Source organism: Globicephala melas, chromosome 4 (assembly GCF_963455315.2).
Source record: "Globicephala melas chromosome 4, mGloMel1.2, whole genome shotgun sequence".
NCBI lineage: Eukaryota > Metazoa > Chordata > Mammalia > Artiodactyla > Delphinidae > Globicephala > Globicephala melas.
Window position 1 is genome coordinate 103,996,920 of NC_083317.1, and position 20,945 is coordinate 104,017,864.

Consider the following 20,945-nt stretch of genomic DNA (forward strand, 5'->3'; position numbering starts at 1 on the left):
AATCTTGATTTAAAACAAATGACCATACTTGAGTTATAGATCTTGCTTTATTTAAGTCCATGCTAATGTATTTACACTTTTAACGGTTATATTATGATACAGACTGTCTTTGTTGGGTTTTAGTACCTAAACAATACTGCATTGAACAACATGGTAATTTTTAATTTTAATTCCTCAGGATCAATATTCTAGAAACTGAATAGCTAGGGCAGACTTTTGAATCAATACCAAAATTTCTTTTGAAAACCAAGTGGTTGCTGGCTTCCAGTAGCATTATAATATTCTTGGGCCAATACAGTGTAACACAACAACAAAAAACCCTTGACAACTTGATGGGCAAACAGCACTCCATCTTAATTGCCATTTATACTAAGGAAATTAGTCCTTATACACTTTATTCTTTTTCTGAAGTGGGTATTTTTCCTTTTCAACTAATGAGATAGCCAAGTTATTTCAGACATATTTGCTGACCCTTTTTGCAAGTGTTTTAAACAGTCAAGCATATCAAGTTTTAGAAAAGAACACAGTATTTAAATTCTCATCCTTATAATTCAGAATGACGGTTAAAAAAAAAATGTTTCTAGGATTTGGGTAATAGTGACTATCTAAATTACTAAGTGAAATACCTTAAAAATTTTACTATAGTAGCAGTTGATAGGCTTCTCCAGCGTAGGTCAAAGGTCCATGAGAGTATGCTGTGTCTTGGTAACATGATCTAGTTTAGAACTGTACTGTTCACTTTTAACTCTGCAGGTAGCAGTTTGGGGCTAAGGGTAAGTCACCTAACCCCCCCACCCCCCACCCCAGGCATCTTATTTTCTCCGTAGTCTGCTGCTTATAAAGTTGTCAGTTTCTTACAATCTCCTAGAAGCAGATATAGAGAATATTTTATTACACTTGCATGTCTCTTAAGTAACAGCATAAAACAGAAACTAGTTATATGATCCAGTTTAAGAATATGTATTTTATATAATTTATAACCCTTTACAAATAGAAAGTCAGTAAATACAGTACGCTGAATCTGCGGTGATTCAATCTGAGAAATCTTCAGTATAAACAAGTTTAGCAAAGTCCTTTAGATGCAATTTCTTTTGGGTTTACTGCAACACTTTTTGTTATATTGTATGTCTTGTAAATTCCAATAAGTCTATCTGAAATCTCAAACATATTATTTCGAAGAGAAATTATTATGAACTGGGCATTTTTTGTTTGTTCCTAAAGAGAAAGAAAGAATAAATTAGAAAAATTATACATATATTATAAATATATAAATCATATAATAAACATCTAAGCTTTACTTCCCTGAAATATTTGACAGTAAATTCAACATGACATAATTAATTAACATGAAGAATGACAACATGGGTTAATTCATGAAACAGTATTTGGGTTTGAGAAGAATTCAGGTATTTGGAAGGATGGTTGCCTAGAATTCTTCTAGTAGAAAAAAGATATAGAAAAAAAATTTCTAGCTGTGTTTCTGCTACTCATTTACATTATCCATTTATATTTCACTTTTCCAAAATGGAACTATTTGGCTGAAATAAAGGATGTGGGATTAGAGAACAGGGAAAAATCTCAAAAGAAATAAGTCAAAGAATTTCATCTGTAATGTTTAGGGAACCCATAAAATTTTCAGAATGAAAAGCTCTAAATGATTACTTACATATATATAAAATGCAACAATGGAAACATTTTTGAAATCAAGGGCTGCATCAATCTCATCCATGAAGTACAGGGGAGTGGGTTTGTAGTGGTGAAGAGCAAATACTAAAGCCAATGAACTAAGTGTTTTCTCTCCTCCTGAAAGGTTGAAGATCTTCTTCCAACTTTTCTTAGGTGGTCGGACACTGAAATAATTAAGAAAATCTCGTCAGTCAAATTACTTGTAAAGCTAAATTAAGACTTCGTGATTTGTTTCCCATAACTGGCTTCTACCACCTTCCTTGGGAATCTCTAATTTCCTTTTCACGAATATAAACTTCTGAGGGGTTCTTTTATAAACATGTTATTGGAGGATGAACACACAGGAACACCTGACAAAAATTTAAGATTTAAACAGCAAGCTAACAAGTAATTCTTGGTATTTTCCCTCTGTTTCCAATGCACTTTTTGCTTTCCAATTTTAAAATACATATGTTAGATTGAAATGCCTCGAAAATTAGACAAATATTCTGTAAAATCAAGTATTTACTGTTTGCCTAGAATTTATGCTGTAAACTAATATCTAGGCAAACTAGTATTTATGAAATAAAACAAGTTGTACATCTAACCTTCACATCCCACCCCTAAAAAAAATACTGAGTTTGGAGAATATGTAGAGATATAACAGAAGAATCCGAAACTCAGTATACAGCATAACTACAAACCTGAACATGATTCCTTCAGAGAAAGGATCCAAGCTGTCTACAAGCTCCAGCTCAGCATCACCTCCCAAAGTAAGCATTTGGTAATTTTCCTTTAATTTATTTGTTATTATATAAAAACCTGCCATGAATTCATTAAGCCTTTGTTTCCGAAGATCTTCATATGCCTGTCTAAAATTATCTCTTTCATAAGTAATTTTGTCCAATTCTGCTACCCGCTGTAAATATAATTCTTCCTATGAAAAGAATGAGAAAAACATCAATTCAGTTATACATTTGAGATGAGAAATAACACTGCTAATTATATAAAATAAAGGCCACAATTTAGGCTAAGGTGTAGCGACTTCCTGACTATTACAGTTTATTTGTACCTTCTTTTTATACTCTGCAATGGCACCAAGGTTTGGTTTCATTTCATGACACTGGGCTTCCAAGAGTGCAATTTGATTTGTTATGGAATCTGGGTTCTTGATTGCTTCAAGATCTTCTGGGCTTAGAAGTGGAATCTCTTCAACAGGATTATCTTCTATGGGATGCAATGATATTTTTGAAATCTAAAAGTTTAAGTTAGATCAGTGTTAGAAAAGGCATAGTATTATAATTCATTGTTAAACCTCACAAATTAATATGACAAACTGCCTATCAAAACAACAGATACTAAGGAGTGGTAACTAATTTGTGTATCAACTATGTTTCAAAGGACTTCAAGAAAAATAGTTGTAGTGTTCCAGGTGTTCATGTAGCCATTTGTTAAATCTCCGTTATCAGCCCTGGGCTGAAAATGTTGACTAATTCTGACCATTATGCATATTTTTCTGTATATAATAACTCCTATATACTGTTCATTTTGCCCCCATAAACCTGAGAAGTGATTATACACCATGAAATTAAGAATCACAACATACCTCAAAAACACAAAAACAAACCCTAACCTTTTTTCATAAAGGATATCTTAAAGTTACATTTAACTATCCATAACAATTCTCACCTCTTTTTGCCAGTATTTTATTTTAGAATTATGTTCACCAATATGACCATCTACTTGTTCAAGTTTCAACTTAATACTAAGTGCATCTTTTTGAAGAGCATGTTCATTTTCCTGAATTACTTTTAGTTCTTTAAGTAGGTTACGATGTTCTTTCTGGATCTCTGGTAAGGACTCCTAAAAACCAAGAAGAAATGCTACAGATATGATCTTCTCAAACAGAACAGGGATTTTCACATTACAAAGATGAAGAAGCAAGCAATCTCTCCCCACGCCCCTTCCACTTTAAATGAAAATGTTTTTATTTACTGAAAAGTTACAATACAGTACTCATTTTTACTGTACAGATGAAAGTTAATATAAGTTTAACTTATTGAGTGCTTACTAGGCAAGGTATTGACATCTATAAATCTTAATTGCTTGAAATACCATCCTCTCCCCTCTCCATGTCTTACCTCTGCAGCATTTGCATTCTTTACGACCTCTGCTGCTTTGTCTTCAAGACTTTTTAGCTCTGCTGTTAAGTCATCTACTTCTTTCTCAGTATCTTTTATTTCTTTCTCTGTGCGAAAGACAGAGTCTTGTGCTTTTTTAAGATTTCTAAACAAGCAAAATCATATATTAAAAATGTGGTAATGTGTGATTTGTTATTCTACTTCTGAAAACCTACCAAAGAACTTTTCATGACATCAATGTAACATTTTTTTCATCATATTTTAAAATTTATGATTTACTAAAATCCTTGAATTGGTTTTTTATGTTTATACATACACTTGTGGGATATTGTATATTTTATTAAACTCTCAGTATAAATTAATAAAACTTCCTTATATAAGCTTTTAGACTTAGACTATGAAGCAAAATTGTCCATTGGATTATTATATTCTTGTCATTTTCTTGTCAGATTGGAGATTCTTAAATCTTTACACCCATGAAGCTATACCATCAAGTAAATAAATACGCCCTGGTTCAAGTCAGGGCAAACAAGTGTTTTTGGCAGGGTGGAGCGGGGAGGAAACTGGACACATGAACACACACACAGACTACTTTTTCCCTTAATGAAGTTACTTCTATTTTGACTGATAATTGTGTTTAGGCAAAACATATGGCTTATTATTAGCACCTTATCTTTGAACAAAAGACACTGTAATAGCGGAATAACCAGATAATCAAATGTGACTCATGTTATAATTTTAAGACAAAAGAAACAGCTGTTTACATTTCAACATTTTTATACATATTTAGCTTTAATTATTTTAGAAATACTTTAATACTCTGAAAATTAATTTAAAAACAAGATCTGTTATGAACGTATTAAAACTTTTTGGGACAATGGAATCTAGTTAATTAAATTAATCAGGTTAATTAAAAATTTAAGTTATTAAAACAATTTTGCTAAGAAATCTCAACCTTCTTACTCTCCTAAAACCTAGATCTATTTCAATGAATCACCCTCTACTCCCTTTAAGCCAGAGAAATGAAACTCTGACTTCTGTGTCCTCACAAACTTGGGAATTATATAACCACATTTTGCCAAAGCATACCCGTTTATGTTTTTAAAAACTAGTCATATGATGTTTATTATAGGTGCCCACCAAAACTCCTATTAGGTAACAACATGTCAGAAGGGCTTAATAAGTAACAGTAACAGAAACATTTAATGGACATTAAGTTTAAAAAGGGGATGTAGGGAAGAGGAAGACAGGGTAGTATGCATACTCTACCTGTCAGCAGTCTTGATTGCTACTTGGGCTTTAGTAATAGCAGAAGCACATTCATCTAACTGTTTGTTTATTTTATCAAGTTTGTCTTGTTGGGCCTTGAGTTTATGGTTATTAATTTCTACGATAATATTGTGTAACCTTTTAACCTCAGCTTCCACTTTACCAGCTCTCTCAGCCACATTGTTATACTCTGGAAAAAAAAAAAAAGTGAAATTAATTTGTGTTTCTACGCTAATGAGCGTCACTTGTTAGATGTAAATCTCTTCAGTCAATATGACTTAACCTGATGCATGCCCAAGAAATTTTAGACATTTAAGGAAAAGTACCTCAAAAAAAACCAAACAAACCCCAAAACACAAAACCAGAATGCCCAAGTCAAAACAAATGGTGTTATATAACAACACATGGTTAAATTCTCTCTGGCTCAGCTGTGAACATAACCCACTTATCTCTTACTGGCTTCATGCCCTGAAGCTCTTTTCAAAAGTTTTTAGGGTACTTTCTTGACTATTGGTCTCATAATGATTTTTACCCTTAGATAGACTATGTGCCTGACTACTGCCCGGGGTGAAGAAAATTGTGGTTGTTTTATTCAATCAAAAAAAGTTCACACAATTTGGATAGCAAAACTGATAAGTTGAGCATGTTTCTGCTGGCAGTCATGGAAAAGTCTGAATTTTCTTGGTGGTGTTGGAGGCTCTGGTGTCCTGTCAAAAGCTTTGTGAATACTGACAGGCACTGGCATTAACTTTGACAGTGTAGATTATAGTAGGTACAATGTGCTTCTGTTGTTGGCAGTTGTAGTGTCATCTTCCCAATTTGGTATTTATTTATTTATTTGGCTGTGCCAGGTCTTTAGTTACGGTATGCGAACTCTTAGTTGCGGCATGTGAGATCTAGTTCCCTGACCAGGGATCGAACCCAGGCCCCCTGCACTGGGGGCGTGGAGTCTTAGCCGCTGGACCACCAGGGAAGTCCCTCATCTTCCCCATTTGAGAGATGACTTTCCAGTTGTAGAAGAGGCAGTATAGTTCCTTTCATGGTTCTACAGAGTAGCTCTGGAAATTATTCTTCATGTTCAAGCTAGAATTTCTTAAGCCATCATAGTGATTCTGTAAACAATCTTTGTTAAACACACACACACCCCCACACCCCAAATCATATCTGTACTAACCAGAGTGGATTCTGTTCTCCATATTTGAATCCTAATCACTATACAATATAGGAAGGATGAAAGGTGGCAAAAAGGTAAGGAGTTCAAGCTTTCAATATCTATGTCTAGAAAAGCAAGCAGAAACAGAGCCAACTTATGGAAAGAGACTCCCATAAAGCTCCTATGGGAGGAGTGTATCAATACATTTAGCATAGGGGAAAGGAGGTAGGATGTGCTAAGAGGAAAAGATTAGATAAAGACTTAACTGTTGTTCCTCTAGATTGTCTCTTCTCTCCTGTTAGGTAGATTGGAATTTCAATATTCTCCAAATCTCACAACTTAGTATTCATCTTTTTGTCCTACATTATCAGAGAATTCTTTAGTCTGATCTTTCAAACTCATCTAGTGAGTTTAACTCCAACCTCTATTCTTTATATTTCTGAGATCACCACTTGGCTTTTTTAAAAAAACAAAGCAAAACAAAACCCTGCCCTTTTTTTGTCTTCTGAATCCCCCTCTCCCCCTAAGGATACTAAAATAATGTATTTATTGAAGGAATTCTTTTGCTCAAAGTGGCGATGTTCTCTGTAGTTTAAGTTCCATTAGGCTGTCTGTATGCTTAGCTCCCTTGTGGGGTAGAGTACCAGCTGCTGTGGGGTCTGGCATCATGACTTATACTGGGGGATGGGCCAGGTATGCAACTGGGAAGGGTTCCACCCTTCAGAACATCTTCTTCCTTATTTTCAAGTACCTAACATGCATTAAAAATTCTTTTCCCTATCTATAGTAGCATGTCTATTAGAAGTAGGAGGGGAAAACTAACATCAGATAGTCTATAATTTTGAAGTCACTATTTTATACCACCTTGCTCCCCTTACTCTATTCTCTACACAACAGCCAGAGATTTTAAAAATATAAATTAATGTAAAATAAAATATATAATCTTAAAGATACGCTTGCAGAAATGGGCTTCCATATTAGATATTAACAGAGTCTACTAATAATAGCCAGTGTTTCCATGAGAGTAAATATATATGGGGCTCCTAATGAAGTCAAGGATTCCCTTTCAAACAAGAATACAGATTCCTGTAGTCTGTGAAAGTGCTGCTATAAATGACAAAGATACACATTTTTTGTTTTAATTGACCATTAGGTTCCATCAAAGCAAACACAACAAATATTGTAGGTATTCTGGGGAAGGACGGGTAGGGTGAAGTCCCTGTGTCTCCAAGGACAAAATATATACCCAAAATAAATGCAAGGAAAAAAGAGTCCTGACAGATTATATCACTTCCCTGTATATGACTTTCCAATGGCTTTTAATTTCACATGGAGGCAGGGCTTATAAGGCTCTACATTATCTGGATTCTTCCATCGTTTAACTCTAGCCACTCTGGCTTCCTAGTGTTCCTAGAAACTTCTGGCATAGTCCTTCCTGCCCCAGGGCCTCTTCTTACTCCTCTACATTCTTCCTGAAATGTTCTTCTCCCAAATATCCACATGTCCACTCATACTTCCACTGAGTCTCTGCTCAAGTATCTCTGGCAGTGGCCTGTATAACCACTGTGTCTATCTGAATCCCCATCCCATCCTGTTTTCCTGGTTTTACTTTTATCACCTAGCACCACCTGATACAGTATGCAATGTATTTATTATCTTCCCCATCTTTTAAGTGTGAGTTCCTTGAAAAGAGGGACTTTATTTTGTTCACTGCTTGATCAACAGCACCTAAAACAAAGCTTGGCCAGTAGCAGATGCTATCTGAGTGAATGCCTCAATATTAAAAACGTAGATAAATATGACCACAAAAATAAAAAAATTAATACAGCTATATATTAATATTCAATATGCCCAGTGGACATCTGTCTGCTTACAATCTTTTTACCTCTTTTTCTTTGGGAAGAAAACTCGACCTCATTTTTTGAACATTTGGATAATTGCTCCAATTCCAGTCCATCTAGTTCTTTCAGATGAACAATCAGTATTTGCCTTCCTTTGCTCATGAACCAGACGGTAACAAGGGTCTTTCTTGAGGACATGATGAAGGCTCACTGTGTTTGTTGGTGTCCCTAAGATACTGTGTAACTCACCATTACCTCCTCGTGCAATAAGATGCACATCCACCTATGTTTAATTGAAGCCAACATGGAAATAGAAGCAGGGCTGCTCAAGTGCATGATCAGAGGATTTTAATGTCAAAGTCAATTCTGACTATGAGCCTATGATCTAATTCCCTTTCTTGCTGAAAGCTTTTGGAAGAACACTTATATGTTTATATACAAGAAGAAAAAGTTCTGGAAGGAAAAATGTGTTTTCTCTAAGCTCTCAAACAAATAAAATAACTACTATCTTGAAGGGTCCTTAGGAAGACTGGGCCAAAGTATACAAAATATAAAATTAAAAGCATGGGTATCAGAATCAGACTGACTTGTTCCTGAATTCCTATACCACCACCATATGCTATGCGACCTTGGGCAAATTGTATAAACCATTCTGTGCCTCAGTTTTCTTATCTGTCAAATGAAGTACTTAATAGTACTTTATAACCTTCTGAGAAATAAAAACAAAAACCATTAAAACAGAGTGGTCACTTGTCTATAATATATGAAATCTACTTTTTATTCTACAAACTGCTATCTTAAACATTCTAAATATTACAAACCTGTTTTTGACCACACAGGGGGAAAAAAAGTGTATATCCTTAAACATACCTGTCTTGAAAGCAGTAACATTTTCTTCTAGCAATTTCTGCTTTTTTTGGTCAGGGGCTGTAGCAAGTACATTAGCTTCAAGTTCCTTAACTTGGACATTCAAATATTCTTCTTGCTCTGATAAACGCTACAGAAATGTTTTAACATTCAAAACTGTTAGTATTTTAAACTTACTAACAACATTTGCTTTAAACATTCTAAAAAAAAAGGTACTTAAAATCTTTAAGAGAAAGACAAAAACAAGAAAGGGCAGAAAACACGAACAATTAATATAAAAATCGAAAATGGCCAACAAAACGCATGAAATGTATACACTCATTAGGAAGATAAGTTAAAATGCTATTTTTTAGTATTTATATCAGATTAGCAAACTTACAACAAACTGAAGAGTACCTAGTGTTCAAAGACTTGGAAAAATTATTTGCATATGCTACTATTAGTAAATGAATTAGAACCGTCTTTTTGAGAACAATTTGGCATTATGCAACAAACGCTTAAAACACTGTACAGGGCTTCCCTGGTGGCACAGTGGTTGAGAGTCTGCCTGCCGATGCAGGGGACACGGGGTCGTGCCCCGGTCCAGGAAGATCCCACATGCCGCAAAGCGGCGGGGCCCGTGAGCCATGGCCGCTGAGCCTGCGCGTCCGGAGCCTGTGTTCCGCAACGGGAGAGGCCACAGCAGTGAGAGGCCCGCGTACCGCAAAACCCCCCCGCAAAAAAACCAAAAATAACACTGTACACATACTGGGTAATAATTATAGTTTTAGAACTCTAACCTAAGGAAATAATTGGATGAGTGTATTAAGGTCTGCATAAGGATATTTAAAACACAGCAGTATACATAGTCAACACAGAAAAATATTTATCAAATCGTAATACGAACAAAATATGCCAATACAATTGCATACAAAGTAAATGTACATTGGCTTGGAAAGAAAATCGTAATTAATAAGTGAAGAAAAGTTAATAAGACTCATTAAAAATTCATATGCAAATTTAATATGTATATCAATATCTACCATATACATAAACACATACATGCAAACTAGACACACTAAAAGTTGAAAGACATACATAAAAATTTAAGGTGATAATCTTTTGAGTATTTCCTAAAAACTGTTTTCTGATTTTGTTTTTTAAAAGAGACTGGGCATGTATTGCTTTTTCATAATTAAGGAAACATTTCACTTTGAGAAGAGAATGAAATAAAGGGTCACATAGTTGCTAAGGGAAGACACATTTCTATGGAGTACAAATGGAAACCAGAAATAGCTGTGGCTGGAGCAAACACTGTGACAGGGCGTTTATCCATTGGTACTCGGAGAAACAAAATCAACAGATGCGCCTTACACCTAGAGACTCAGCCTCCTCCTCCCCCCTTATATTTTAAAATTATAAGCAAACAGCAAAATGCTTCTGCCAAATTGCTGTTGAATTCCAATAGTTTCAGCTAATATTGATTTAAAAAGTACCTGGATGCTTGCAGTAAACTTTTCTAGTGTATTCCTCATTTCTCGTTCACTATGCCTTAACTTAACTACTGCTTCTTCCAGTTGTACTTTCTGTTCCTGAATTTGCACTGCTTTTTGAGAGTCTCTCTGCAACTGTGATTCCATTTTATTTACCTACAAAGAAGAATACCAGTGAAATAAGTTTATTCCAAGAGTCATTTCAGATTAACAGCAATTTATGAATGAAGAAAACCCAAACTTCTGATCTTAAAGACTAGAAACAAAGCAAACAACCCAGGTCCAATTCCAAAACCTAAAGCTTAGGAGATGGTCAACTAATTTCCGCATCATAGAATCAGATGAAAAGACCATTTTAAGTGTTGTATAGTCAACTACTATTACAATGAAGGTATACTACACAAATATTTAAGTGGAAAAATACAAACTATTTCAAAATATGAAAAAAAATCAAGCCACAACTCTTCAGAAAAAGTTAGGTATCCAGGACATCTAAGTACATATTTTTAAGGAAGAAAAAAGTATAGTGTTCCAAGGGTGATAATGGAACAGAGCAGTATTTCCTGAGCATTTTGACATTCCTCTTATATTTCTGGACATATAAAATTTGGAAACATGTATCAGAAGTCTTTGCTATATTTACAACTTAAAGAATTATGTCAAAATAGAAAAGATAATTATACAATACATCAGTAACTATGTGAAGAAACAAATTAAATGTCAAACAGTAAGTAAATGGTTAAATTATGATATGATCCAAATGTCATAACAGAGAAAGATATATATGCCGAGCATATATTTTTAAATTAACATACTTTTAAAACTTTAACAAGTTTCATATAAAATCCCACAGCTTATATACTAGTCATTTAGAGAAAATTCAATCTGTTAATTGAAAATCTGACTACAGTACATTTAAAATAGCAGAATTTTACAGTATGTTACTTATCAGTAAAGCTGCTTTAACAAAAATGTCTTGACCGTAATTTTGTACATGCTGACCTCTTCTTCTGGGATTTCAACAACAACTGATGAACCCATCCTTCCTTTCATTACTTTGCTTCCACCACCAGTCATTGTACCTGGAGAACAGAGGAGAGAAGTCAGACTTAGATGTCTCCCCCAACAAGATTAAATAAACTCAATGGCAGAGAAAAAAAACATTACCTGACTGTTCTATGATTTGCCCCTGTAATGTTACCACTCTCCATCTTCTATCTTTCTGATATGCTACTCTTGTGGCTTGATCTAAGTTGTCAGCTACTAAGGTATCCCGTAAGGCAAAGTAAAAAGCTTGGCGAATTTCCTCATCTTTTACTTTTACTAAATCAAATAATCGAGGAGTATTTTCAGGAGTTTGAATTTTGGTCATTTTCTTTGCCCACACTGCCATCTAAACATAAAAAAGAAAATAATATATATATAAAGATCATTTCTGTTAGATATAATTTATAGAAGTAATACACATGTATTAAACATAAGGACATGTATACAAAGTTCTGAGTATCTACATAATTGAGTATTACTTTACTGTTTTTTTGCCGTACGCTGGCCTCTCACTGTTGTGGCCTCTCCCTTTGCGGAGCACAGGCTCCGGACGCGCAGGCTCAGCGGCCATGGCTCACGGGCCCAGCCGCTCCGCGGCATGTGGGATCTTCCCGGACCGGGGCACGAACCCGTGTCCCCTGCATCGGCAGGCGGACTCTCAACCACTGCGCCACCAGGGAAGCCCTACTTTACTGTTATTTTAAAAAAGAAGTTATTGTAAAACTATCTCTATTCACAGATGACATGATCTTATACGTATTAAAATCCCGAGGAATTCATACATTAAAAAACGATTAGAAATAACATAAATTCAGCAAAGTTGCAGAATACAAAATCAATATGCAGAAATTAATTGTATTTCTATACACTAGCAATGAATAATCTGAAAATGAGATTAAGAAAATTCCATTTACAATATACTAAAAACAAAACAAAAACCCCAGGACACTCTTGATATTAAAGAACAAAATGAAAGGACTCCTGATTTTAAAGCTTACTACAAAGCTATAGTAATCAAGACAGTGTGGTATCAGTGTAAGGACAGACACAGATAAATGAAGAGTCCAGAAATAAACCCTTACATTTATGATCGGTTGATTTTTGATAAGGGTGCCAAGAAAATTCAACAGGGAAAGAATACAAATGGTGCTGGAACAACCTGATATCCAAAAGAGTAGAGTTGGACCCCTACTTTACACTGTATTATAAAATTAACTTAATATGGATTAAAAAACTAAATTTAGAACCTAAAGCTGTAAAACTCTTAGAAAACAGAGGTAAATCACCCTGCCATTGGATTACACAGTAGTTTCTTAGATATGACACCCAAAATACAAGGAACTAAAAATAAACTGGACTTCTATCTAAATTTTTTGCTTCAGAGGACACCATCAAGAATGTGAAAAGAGAGCCCACAGAATGGGAGAAAACATTTGCAAATTACATACCTGACAAGAGACTTGTATCCAGAATATATAAAGAATTCTTACAACTCAACAATAAGACAAACCAATTAACAAATGGGCAAAGAATGTGAACAGATTTTTCTCCAAAGATAAACAAATGGCCAATAAATAAGCACATGAAAAGATGTCGTACAAAAACCTGTGTACAGGAATGTTCATGGCAGCATTAACCATAATACCCAAAACATGGAAACAACCCAAATGTCCATCAATTGATGAATAAACAAACTGTGCTACATCATATAATGGAATATCATTCGGCAGTAAAAAGGAATGAAGTGCTGATACACATGTATTAGCCCCACCCCCTGCAAAGAGAAGAGAGGGAACTTATTTATTTATTTTTTGCCACACCATGAGGCGTGCAGGATCTTAGTTCCCTGACCAGGGACTGAACACGCACCCCACAGTGGAAGTGTGGAGTCTTAACCACTGGACCGCCAGGGAAGTCTCAACATGGATGACCTTTGAAAAGTAAGTTAAAGAAGCCATACACAAAAGGCTACATATTATATGATTTCATTTATACAAAATGTCCATAATATGTAAATCTAGAGACAAAAAGTAGATTAAAGGTTGCAGGGGGATGGAGGGGTGGGAGAATAGGGGTAGTGACTCCTCATGTGTATGGGGTTCCTCTTTTGGGGTGATGAAAATATTGTGGAATTAGACAGTGGTCATGATTGAACAATCCAGACCATGTGAATGTACTAAAACCTGCTGAACTACGTATTTTAAAATAATGAATTTTATGGTTGTGAATTGTATCTCAGTAAGTGTTTCTTTCTTTTTTTTTTTTTAAAGTAGTTATTGATGATGGAAGTTAGAAATGCAAACTACCAATCATTGTAACATTGGAATGTATATTCCTTTAGGGGAGGCAGTAGAGGATTTTTTTTCACAACCATGTAACCCCAGAGCCTAATATAATCCTCAAAACCTATCAGGTGTTCACTTAAATAACTATGAAAAAAAAGCTAGGATTCAAAATCAAAAAACACTTGGCACTTAAAAACTAAATTACAGGTAGATTATGAATACCCACCTTATCCAAACCTATAAAGGTTGCAACTCCAATGTTTTGTCTTTTAAGGAAGTTTACACATTCTTGGGCCGTATCGATAGAATCAACAACAATGTAGTCTAATGCATGACAACAGGATGAAATAGCAATATCATATTTTTCATCAATTGCTCCTAAGTCCCCCTAATAATTGAGAAGAGGGGGGAAAAATCAATGCACAATCAGCAAGGAATTAGGCACAGGATCATTTTATTAGTAATTCATATAGATTTTTCAAGTTGTGTTTAACTGAACTATACCCACGTATGGTTTTAAACAGTACAAAAAGGGTACACAGTGAAAAATTTAAGTGTTCCTCACATTCAACCTTTCTCTTCTGCAAAGGCAATCACTACTAGAATTTTTAATCTACCTTAAAAAAAAAACTTATGGATATACAGAGTTTGAATTTTTAATGAGCACAAAATGAGAGAACTGTTTTCACTGCATGTAAATAAAAATGTATAGTGTGAAAATTTGAAACCTAAAAGTATTATAAGCAAAATAACTTATAGAATAATAAAACTCTGAATTATTGAAAGCCATTTAAGATTATGTAAATCTGCTTCTCAGTCTATTAATACATAAGCTATCCCCATTTCCTTCCAGCCACCTTCTAGCTGGCCACAGCTCCCTTCCTTCTTCAGGCTCAACTCAGGCTTCAGGTACCCACTATCCCTAGCCTTGGGTTTTGACATCATCCCTTGTTGATTTTCCTAAACTCTAGCCACAACCTTTAGTATAATGGTATAAAACCCAGAATATAATTTATCAAGTTCTTATTTTTTTAAAAAAAGAAAAAAGGAGTTTGTTAAGTTTATCACTAGAGTTGGATCACTTTCTTAAAATGACTATAATTATACAAAATTAAAAAAAAACCCCAAACTATCTGTAACATGAACAAATACATACCACAAAGAATTTTATCATGCCTGAGTGTAAGAGCAAAATGTTTAAAAATGAAAGTCCTTTAAAAGAAACAAAAGTAAATGTTATTTTATGTACAGAGACAATATACAGTTAAGTCAAGGTAAGAAAATTATAACATCTGAGAAAAATGTATAGTCATTTACAAATAAATTTACTTTACCAATCTTCCATATATTCCTGGAATTCTGCCAGATTTTTTTTCTTGAATTATTGCATCAAGGACTTTCCCCCTACTTCGATTCATTGCTAAGGAACTCTTCGCTTCTTCAACTTTTTGGAAAAGATCACGAACCAAACTTTTGAAATTTATTTCTTCTTGTGTAAGTTTTTGAAGTTGTTTTTCTTTCTAAAGGTGAAAATAAAGAAAATGAATCCCAGAAGGTTACACCCTATCACAGTATAGAATTAGTTGTAATACCTAAAAAAAGAAGGAAAGGCCAATAATCAACACTTGAACCAGGACTAAGCTGTCACATTGCAACTGTTGGTTTGATTTTGAAAAATATGGATGGGTTTTCTGTTTTAAAGGGGGCAGAAATTATCTGGGTCAATAATAAGGAATATAAACACAATATAGACCTAGGAGCAGTGCACTGACTGCTAGAGCTAGAGGAGTTAGGGTTGTGGAAATCCCAGTTTGGCACCACACAGTTAGGCATAAATGTGTCCTAATTCTTATATTCTTACACTAATCAAAAACAGACCTCAATACAGGACTCTAGTTATGGGTGACCGGGCAGGGCTATGATTACACTGTGCCTTGCTTTTTAAATAAAAGGAGATTTATTATATAGTATTATATAGCATATATTATTATATCTAATTAAATAAAGGAAAACAAAGAACAAAAAAAGCATAGCTCTGAAATGAAGGAGAGCATGATGAGTGAACACTACTATTGCTAAACAAAAACGTCAGGCTGCCAAGAAGAGGAACCACACACATGCACACAAAAAGCCTAATTCTCAGTTTCTCAATCTCCAAGTTAGTGCAGCCATTTTTCTGACATTCTCCTTCACTTCCTGGCTTTAAATTATTACCTCTATTACCAGTCACACTGGTTTAAAGTATTGATAAAAGCTCAAGTTGCAGATTTAATTTATCCAAAAATAAACTGAATCATAAGGAAGATAGAAGTAGTCACTGAATATAACTTAAGTTTACATTTAAATTCTATACGGCCATTAAGTTCTCTGATGACCAAGCGGCGTGCATTTACTAAAATGAAAAAGACTTCATTTTCAGTGTAATTTCTCTCCAAGCAGCATTTTCTATTGCCATCTTGCCTAATGATGCTTTTGAGATTAAAGTTATGAAATTCCTTAGATGTCTAATTCACTCAAGGATAGCAGAGGACGTGGATGAGCTAATAAGCCAGATGTCTTGATTAGTTTAACAACTTGCAGTCCCAACAAAGAAAACTACATTCATAAATTCAAAAACAGAAAAAAATACACTAAGATAGTTGACTTGCATATTTGTTCACACACACACTTACACTTATTTGTGATTTTCCTTTACCATTGCCGAAGTTGTCTACACTTAGATTTAGGGAAACAAAAAACTTTCTTCTGTTTAAATTTTTATAATGGGAAATAATGGTGGCAGCAGTGATATTATTTGCTGTTTGACACTTGAAGGGAGAATGCAGCTTCTTGATAGTCTCGATTCGTATCAGATAGAATACTGAAATATTAACCCCATTCTTTTCGGAAAGATTACACTAAACAATAACAACAAAAATATCTATGTACCAGTCACTTAAGATGTTGAGATCAGGACTTCCCTGGTGGCACAGTGGTTAAGAATCCGCCTGCTAATGCAGGGAACACGGGTTCGAGCCCTGGTCAGGGAAGATCCCACATGCCACGGAGCAACTAAGCCTGTGCACCACAACTACTGAAGCCCACACGCCTAGAGTCCGTGCTCCGCAACAAGAGAAGCCACCGCAATGAGAAGCCCGCGCACCGCAACGTAGAGGAGCCCCCACTCGCAGCAACTAGAGAAGGCCTGTGCGCAGCAACGAAGACTCAGCGCAGCCAAAAAAAAAAGATGTTGAGATTTAAAAAAATATATGTAAATATAAAAATAAATAAAACTAGGGTTCATAAACAATGTTCAGATGAAATACAGAAGAAGATTTACCTCCTTTAGTTCATGTTCAATTTGAGGGAGTTTTGCCTGTATATCTCCAATTGCAGCTTTCCTTTCTTTGAGAGTCTCAGAAGCTGCCATTAGAGCTTCATTGGCCTTACTTAATTGAGACACTGCGGTATTATGACGACTGAGATAGATATCAAGTTCTGATTGGGCTACATCCATCTTTGAACGTGCTTCATTTACTGATTTGCTGAAATCCATAAGTTCTTTCTCTCGACTCTGTTAAAATATGATAGACCCCATTAAATCCGAAATATATGTGTTTTCAAACCTAAACTGAAATGGAAACCATTCATTTTGAATTTAACTTAATAGATTCTACAAGCACAATATACAGAAATAAATCTCACAAGTGGAATGGACTAACAGTTTTTGCCCAGTTGTGAATGTTCATGGTATACTGTCTTTTCCCAACTGATTTCACAAGAGCTTAACAAGGTAGATACCATACGAATATCTAGTATCTCAATTTAGAGATTAAAATGACAAAGAAGGAGTGGTTGAAAGAGAACAAAAATGTGGATCTGAAATCGATTCCATGGTCTTTCCACATTACCTTACCTAAAATGGTAAGGTGTAAGGACTACTCAGCAGAAAGTTTCCTCAAGTATATTTATGTTGGAAATCTTTTTAAGTTTTAGAGGTAAGGTGAGGTAATCCCCAACACAAGTCATAATTTGATGAGTGAGTAGAAATTTTGGACTACTGTAGTTGACTGTGTAGAAAGGACCTACTTATTAGAATAATGGAATAAGAAAAGCCCTTACAAAAGCCTAACCCTTTTATTTCACATACAAAGCATTGGCCCAGTAATATAGTATGATATTAGAACATGCCCATATTTCAAAACAGAATCAATTTAGTCCGTAAAGAAACTCCAAAACACTTCATGGAGGTATAATTAACAAAGGTCTTATGTAACTGACTTAAGTAACGTTAAGTCAATTCAACTCAATTACTGTCATCTATTAAATATCTATTTAACATGCTCAGTGTTGTCTAAAAGGCTGTGGTGAATATAAACAAAGATAGCTAAACTCTGTGCTTATACTCTTGCTGGGGAGACAAGACATATCAATGAGACAATCTCACACTCTTGCTTTAGGGAAGTGCTAACATAATGTAGTAGCTAATATTTATTAATTCCTTACTTTCTAGGCACTTTATGTAAGTAAACACACATTTTATTTTCACAAAGATTCACAAGATGGGTAATATTTTCTTCCGCATTTTGAGGAAGATAACTTGGAGACATAACCTGAGTTCAGAGATAATAAGGGATTGACCTAGGATTTGAGCCAAGAACTGACACATGAGCCATGGTTAAAACTATTACAGAAGAGCTACAGAAGCAAAGAAAGGAGATGTCATCTACGGTTAGTGTGATCCCAAGCATTTATAGGTAGTAACCAATAAATTACCAAGAAAATAATTTAAGAGAAGATGAAAAAGAAAATTTGATGATGAAGTCAATGTGTAACGAAGAACTGCACATAAAACAAAGTATTTGATGAGTATTTTCTTCTACCACTGTAAGTTCTCGTTAACTTTTTTTTTAAAACGAGAAAGCAAACAACAAGAAAGGGGAAGAGTCTAGGCTAACCATCTTTAGGAATGGTAGATATTAAAAGTCCAAACTTTTTCCTCTAACAGTTCATTTTTTAATATTACTATAAAAACAATCTTCAAGATTAACAAAAAAAAAGCCACCAAAATATATGCCAATTGATAAAGAAATCTTACTTCTTTTTCTTTCTGAAGCCCTTGTGTTTCCTGTTTAAGGCTATCCATAACTTCCTTTAATTTTTTTTCTTCTTTTTCTTTTTCTTTCTCAAGGGCATTATTTCTAGTTGTTGTCTCAGTTATGATATTCTCACTCTTGGCAGGTATACTTTTAAATTCTTCAACCTAAGATTATAAAACAAATTAAAGTTACTAGAAGCATGTACCTTTAGGCTATCCAACACCATCAATATTTGGCTTATTTAAAAGCATTTCTCAGGATCTTCTAGATCTTTGCGGTTTTCACTGTAATTAAGTTTAAAGCAGCTAATTTTAGCAAGTACTTCCTTAATCATCTGCTGCAATTTCTATGTTCTCTCAGTCTAATGGTAAAACTAATTCTACGAATTCCTGATTCCTTATGGAGAACAATTCTTCCTCGCTGAGCAGATCTTCCTTCTGCTCCAACTTTAGGCTGTAATTATCCTTCTTCACCTATGAATATGGTCTGAGTACACGGAATTCCCTGAAGTACCCTTCAAAGTACATTACAACTTACCACAAATTACTCATACACCCCTAGTTTCCCTCAAATCTTAAGATCTTTCCTAACTTTACCCTTCCAGAGTCACCACATAGGACTAATATTTTATTCCATTAATACCTTCCAGCAGTTATCACTTTTCCACAGTTGATTCCTAAAGGCTAATTATCTCTACTACAGTTACATTTGGCTTAATCTGCCCAAATCAGGGGTTTCTATCAAATCCATGCTATTTTGTTTATTCTGATTATCTATTACCAGAGAAAAACATTTCCCAAAATGGTGTCCCTCAAACACTGATTCACATAGATGTGTTACTGTACTGAGCATAAAGCATTTTGTGAACAAATGCATTCAGAAAATGCTTACAAGTTGAAGCAGAGCCTGTCTTATAATTACCATGTAATTATATGGTACAAAACTTTTTTTTTAAATAAATTTATTTTATTTTTGGCTGCGTTGGGTCTTCGTTGCTGCACGTGGGCTTTCTCTAGTTGTGGCGATCAGGGGGCTACTCTTCGTTGTGGTGCGCAGGCTTCTCATTGCAGTGGCTTCTCTTGTTGCAGAGCACGGGCTCTAGGCACGTGGGCTCAGTAGTTGTGGCTCACGGGCTCTAGAGCACAGGCTCAGTAGCTGTGGCACACGGGCTTAGTTATTCCACGGCATGTGGGATCTTCCCAGACCAGGGCTCGAACCCGTGTCCCCTGCACTGGCAGGCGGATTCTCAACCACTGCGCCACCAGGAAGCCCGGTACAAAACTTTTTTGAAGGGAGAGGCTTTATGTGTCTCACCTATTAATATCTGATTAAACTATGAATATAGTTTGAAACACCCCAAATTAATTGATTTATTAGTCTGGCTCCTAGCAAGTTAGGCATTCTGGTCTAAACCTCATCTTTCTTTTTTTGAAACCTCAGTCTAGCTAATCAACCACTTGCTGTAAATTATGAACTTCTCCTTCCCTCCCTTTTAAGGGAAAACTGCTGATACTCTTAACTTGATTTCTGCAGACAAAGGTACTATTTTTAAAAATCTATGATATGTAGCCAAAAACATCTCTTTAAATCATACACTCTAGGAAGAAGAAAATTATTGTCACCAAAATAGAATTGCTGATTTGGTAAATATTTTGCCAACAATGTATATCAGAAACATAAGCTCTAAAACTCAAAGTCAATGGATACAGGATTTCCCTTTGGGGAAAAATCAGGTTGAGATAAATCCTGAAACACTTAACATTCAGAATCCCAACTCATTCTCTTAGGTAGTATGGGCCAAGAACATTCATGAAAAATAATAAAAACTACATGTGATATTCAAACCTGAAATTTTAAGAATTTCTCCCCTATAACTTACCTTTTCTTTATCTTTTTGAAGTTGTTTTTCCAGTTTTCTGGCTTTACTTGTAGCATGCTTTAATTTTTCCCTAACTTGAACATCTTCTAAATCTAGTTTTGTAAATTTTTCTTTGTTCTCCTCAATAAATTTTGTAATTTTGTTCAGCTTCCTAGCAAAGTAAGAAAATTCAGTCACTATTTTGGATATTCTGATATTTTAAAGCCACCTTATATACCTTGCCTGGTTATAAATGTATCCAAGTTCTT

General features: G+C 34.9%; 1 protein-coding gene across 1 annotated transcript in view; it reads right to left on the reverse strand.

The window, feature by feature from the left end:
- Positions 1 to 38: 38 nt before the first annotated feature.
- Positions 39 to 20,945, reverse strand: part of SMC4 (structural maintenance of chromosomes 4) — a 34,505-nt gene continuing 13,598 nt past the window's right edge. The window contains exons 9-24 of the mRNA XM_030842381.3: positions 20,698 to 20,848; positions 18,818 to 18,982; positions 17,060 to 17,293; positions 15,075 to 15,260; positions 13,967 to 14,128; positions 11,576 to 11,801; positions 11,411 to 11,490; positions 10,412 to 10,564; positions 8,940 to 9,066; positions 5,076 to 5,265; positions 3,807 to 3,951; positions 3,355 to 3,528; positions 2,738 to 2,920; positions 2,370 to 2,602; positions 1,667 to 1,850; positions 39 to 1,215 (exon numbers count right to left, since the gene is read on the reverse strand). Of these exons, the coding sequence (XP_030698241.1) occupies positions 1,063 to 1,215; positions 1,667 to 1,850; positions 2,370 to 2,602; positions 2,738 to 2,920; positions 3,355 to 3,528; positions 3,807 to 3,951; positions 5,076 to 5,265; positions 8,940 to 9,066; positions 10,412 to 10,564; positions 11,411 to 11,490; positions 11,576 to 11,801; positions 13,967 to 14,128; positions 15,075 to 15,260; positions 17,060 to 17,293; positions 18,818 to 18,982; positions 20,698 to 20,848 (2,746 nt within the window). The 3' untranslated portion in view covers positions 39 to 1,062. The remainder of the gene's footprint in view (positions 1,216 to 1,666; positions 1,851 to 2,369; positions 2,603 to 2,737; positions 2,921 to 3,354; positions 3,529 to 3,806; positions 3,952 to 5,075; positions 5,266 to 8,939; positions 9,067 to 10,411; positions 10,565 to 11,410; positions 11,491 to 11,575; positions 11,802 to 13,966; positions 14,129 to 15,074; positions 15,261 to 17,059; positions 17,294 to 18,817; positions 18,983 to 20,697; positions 20,849 to 20,945) is intronic.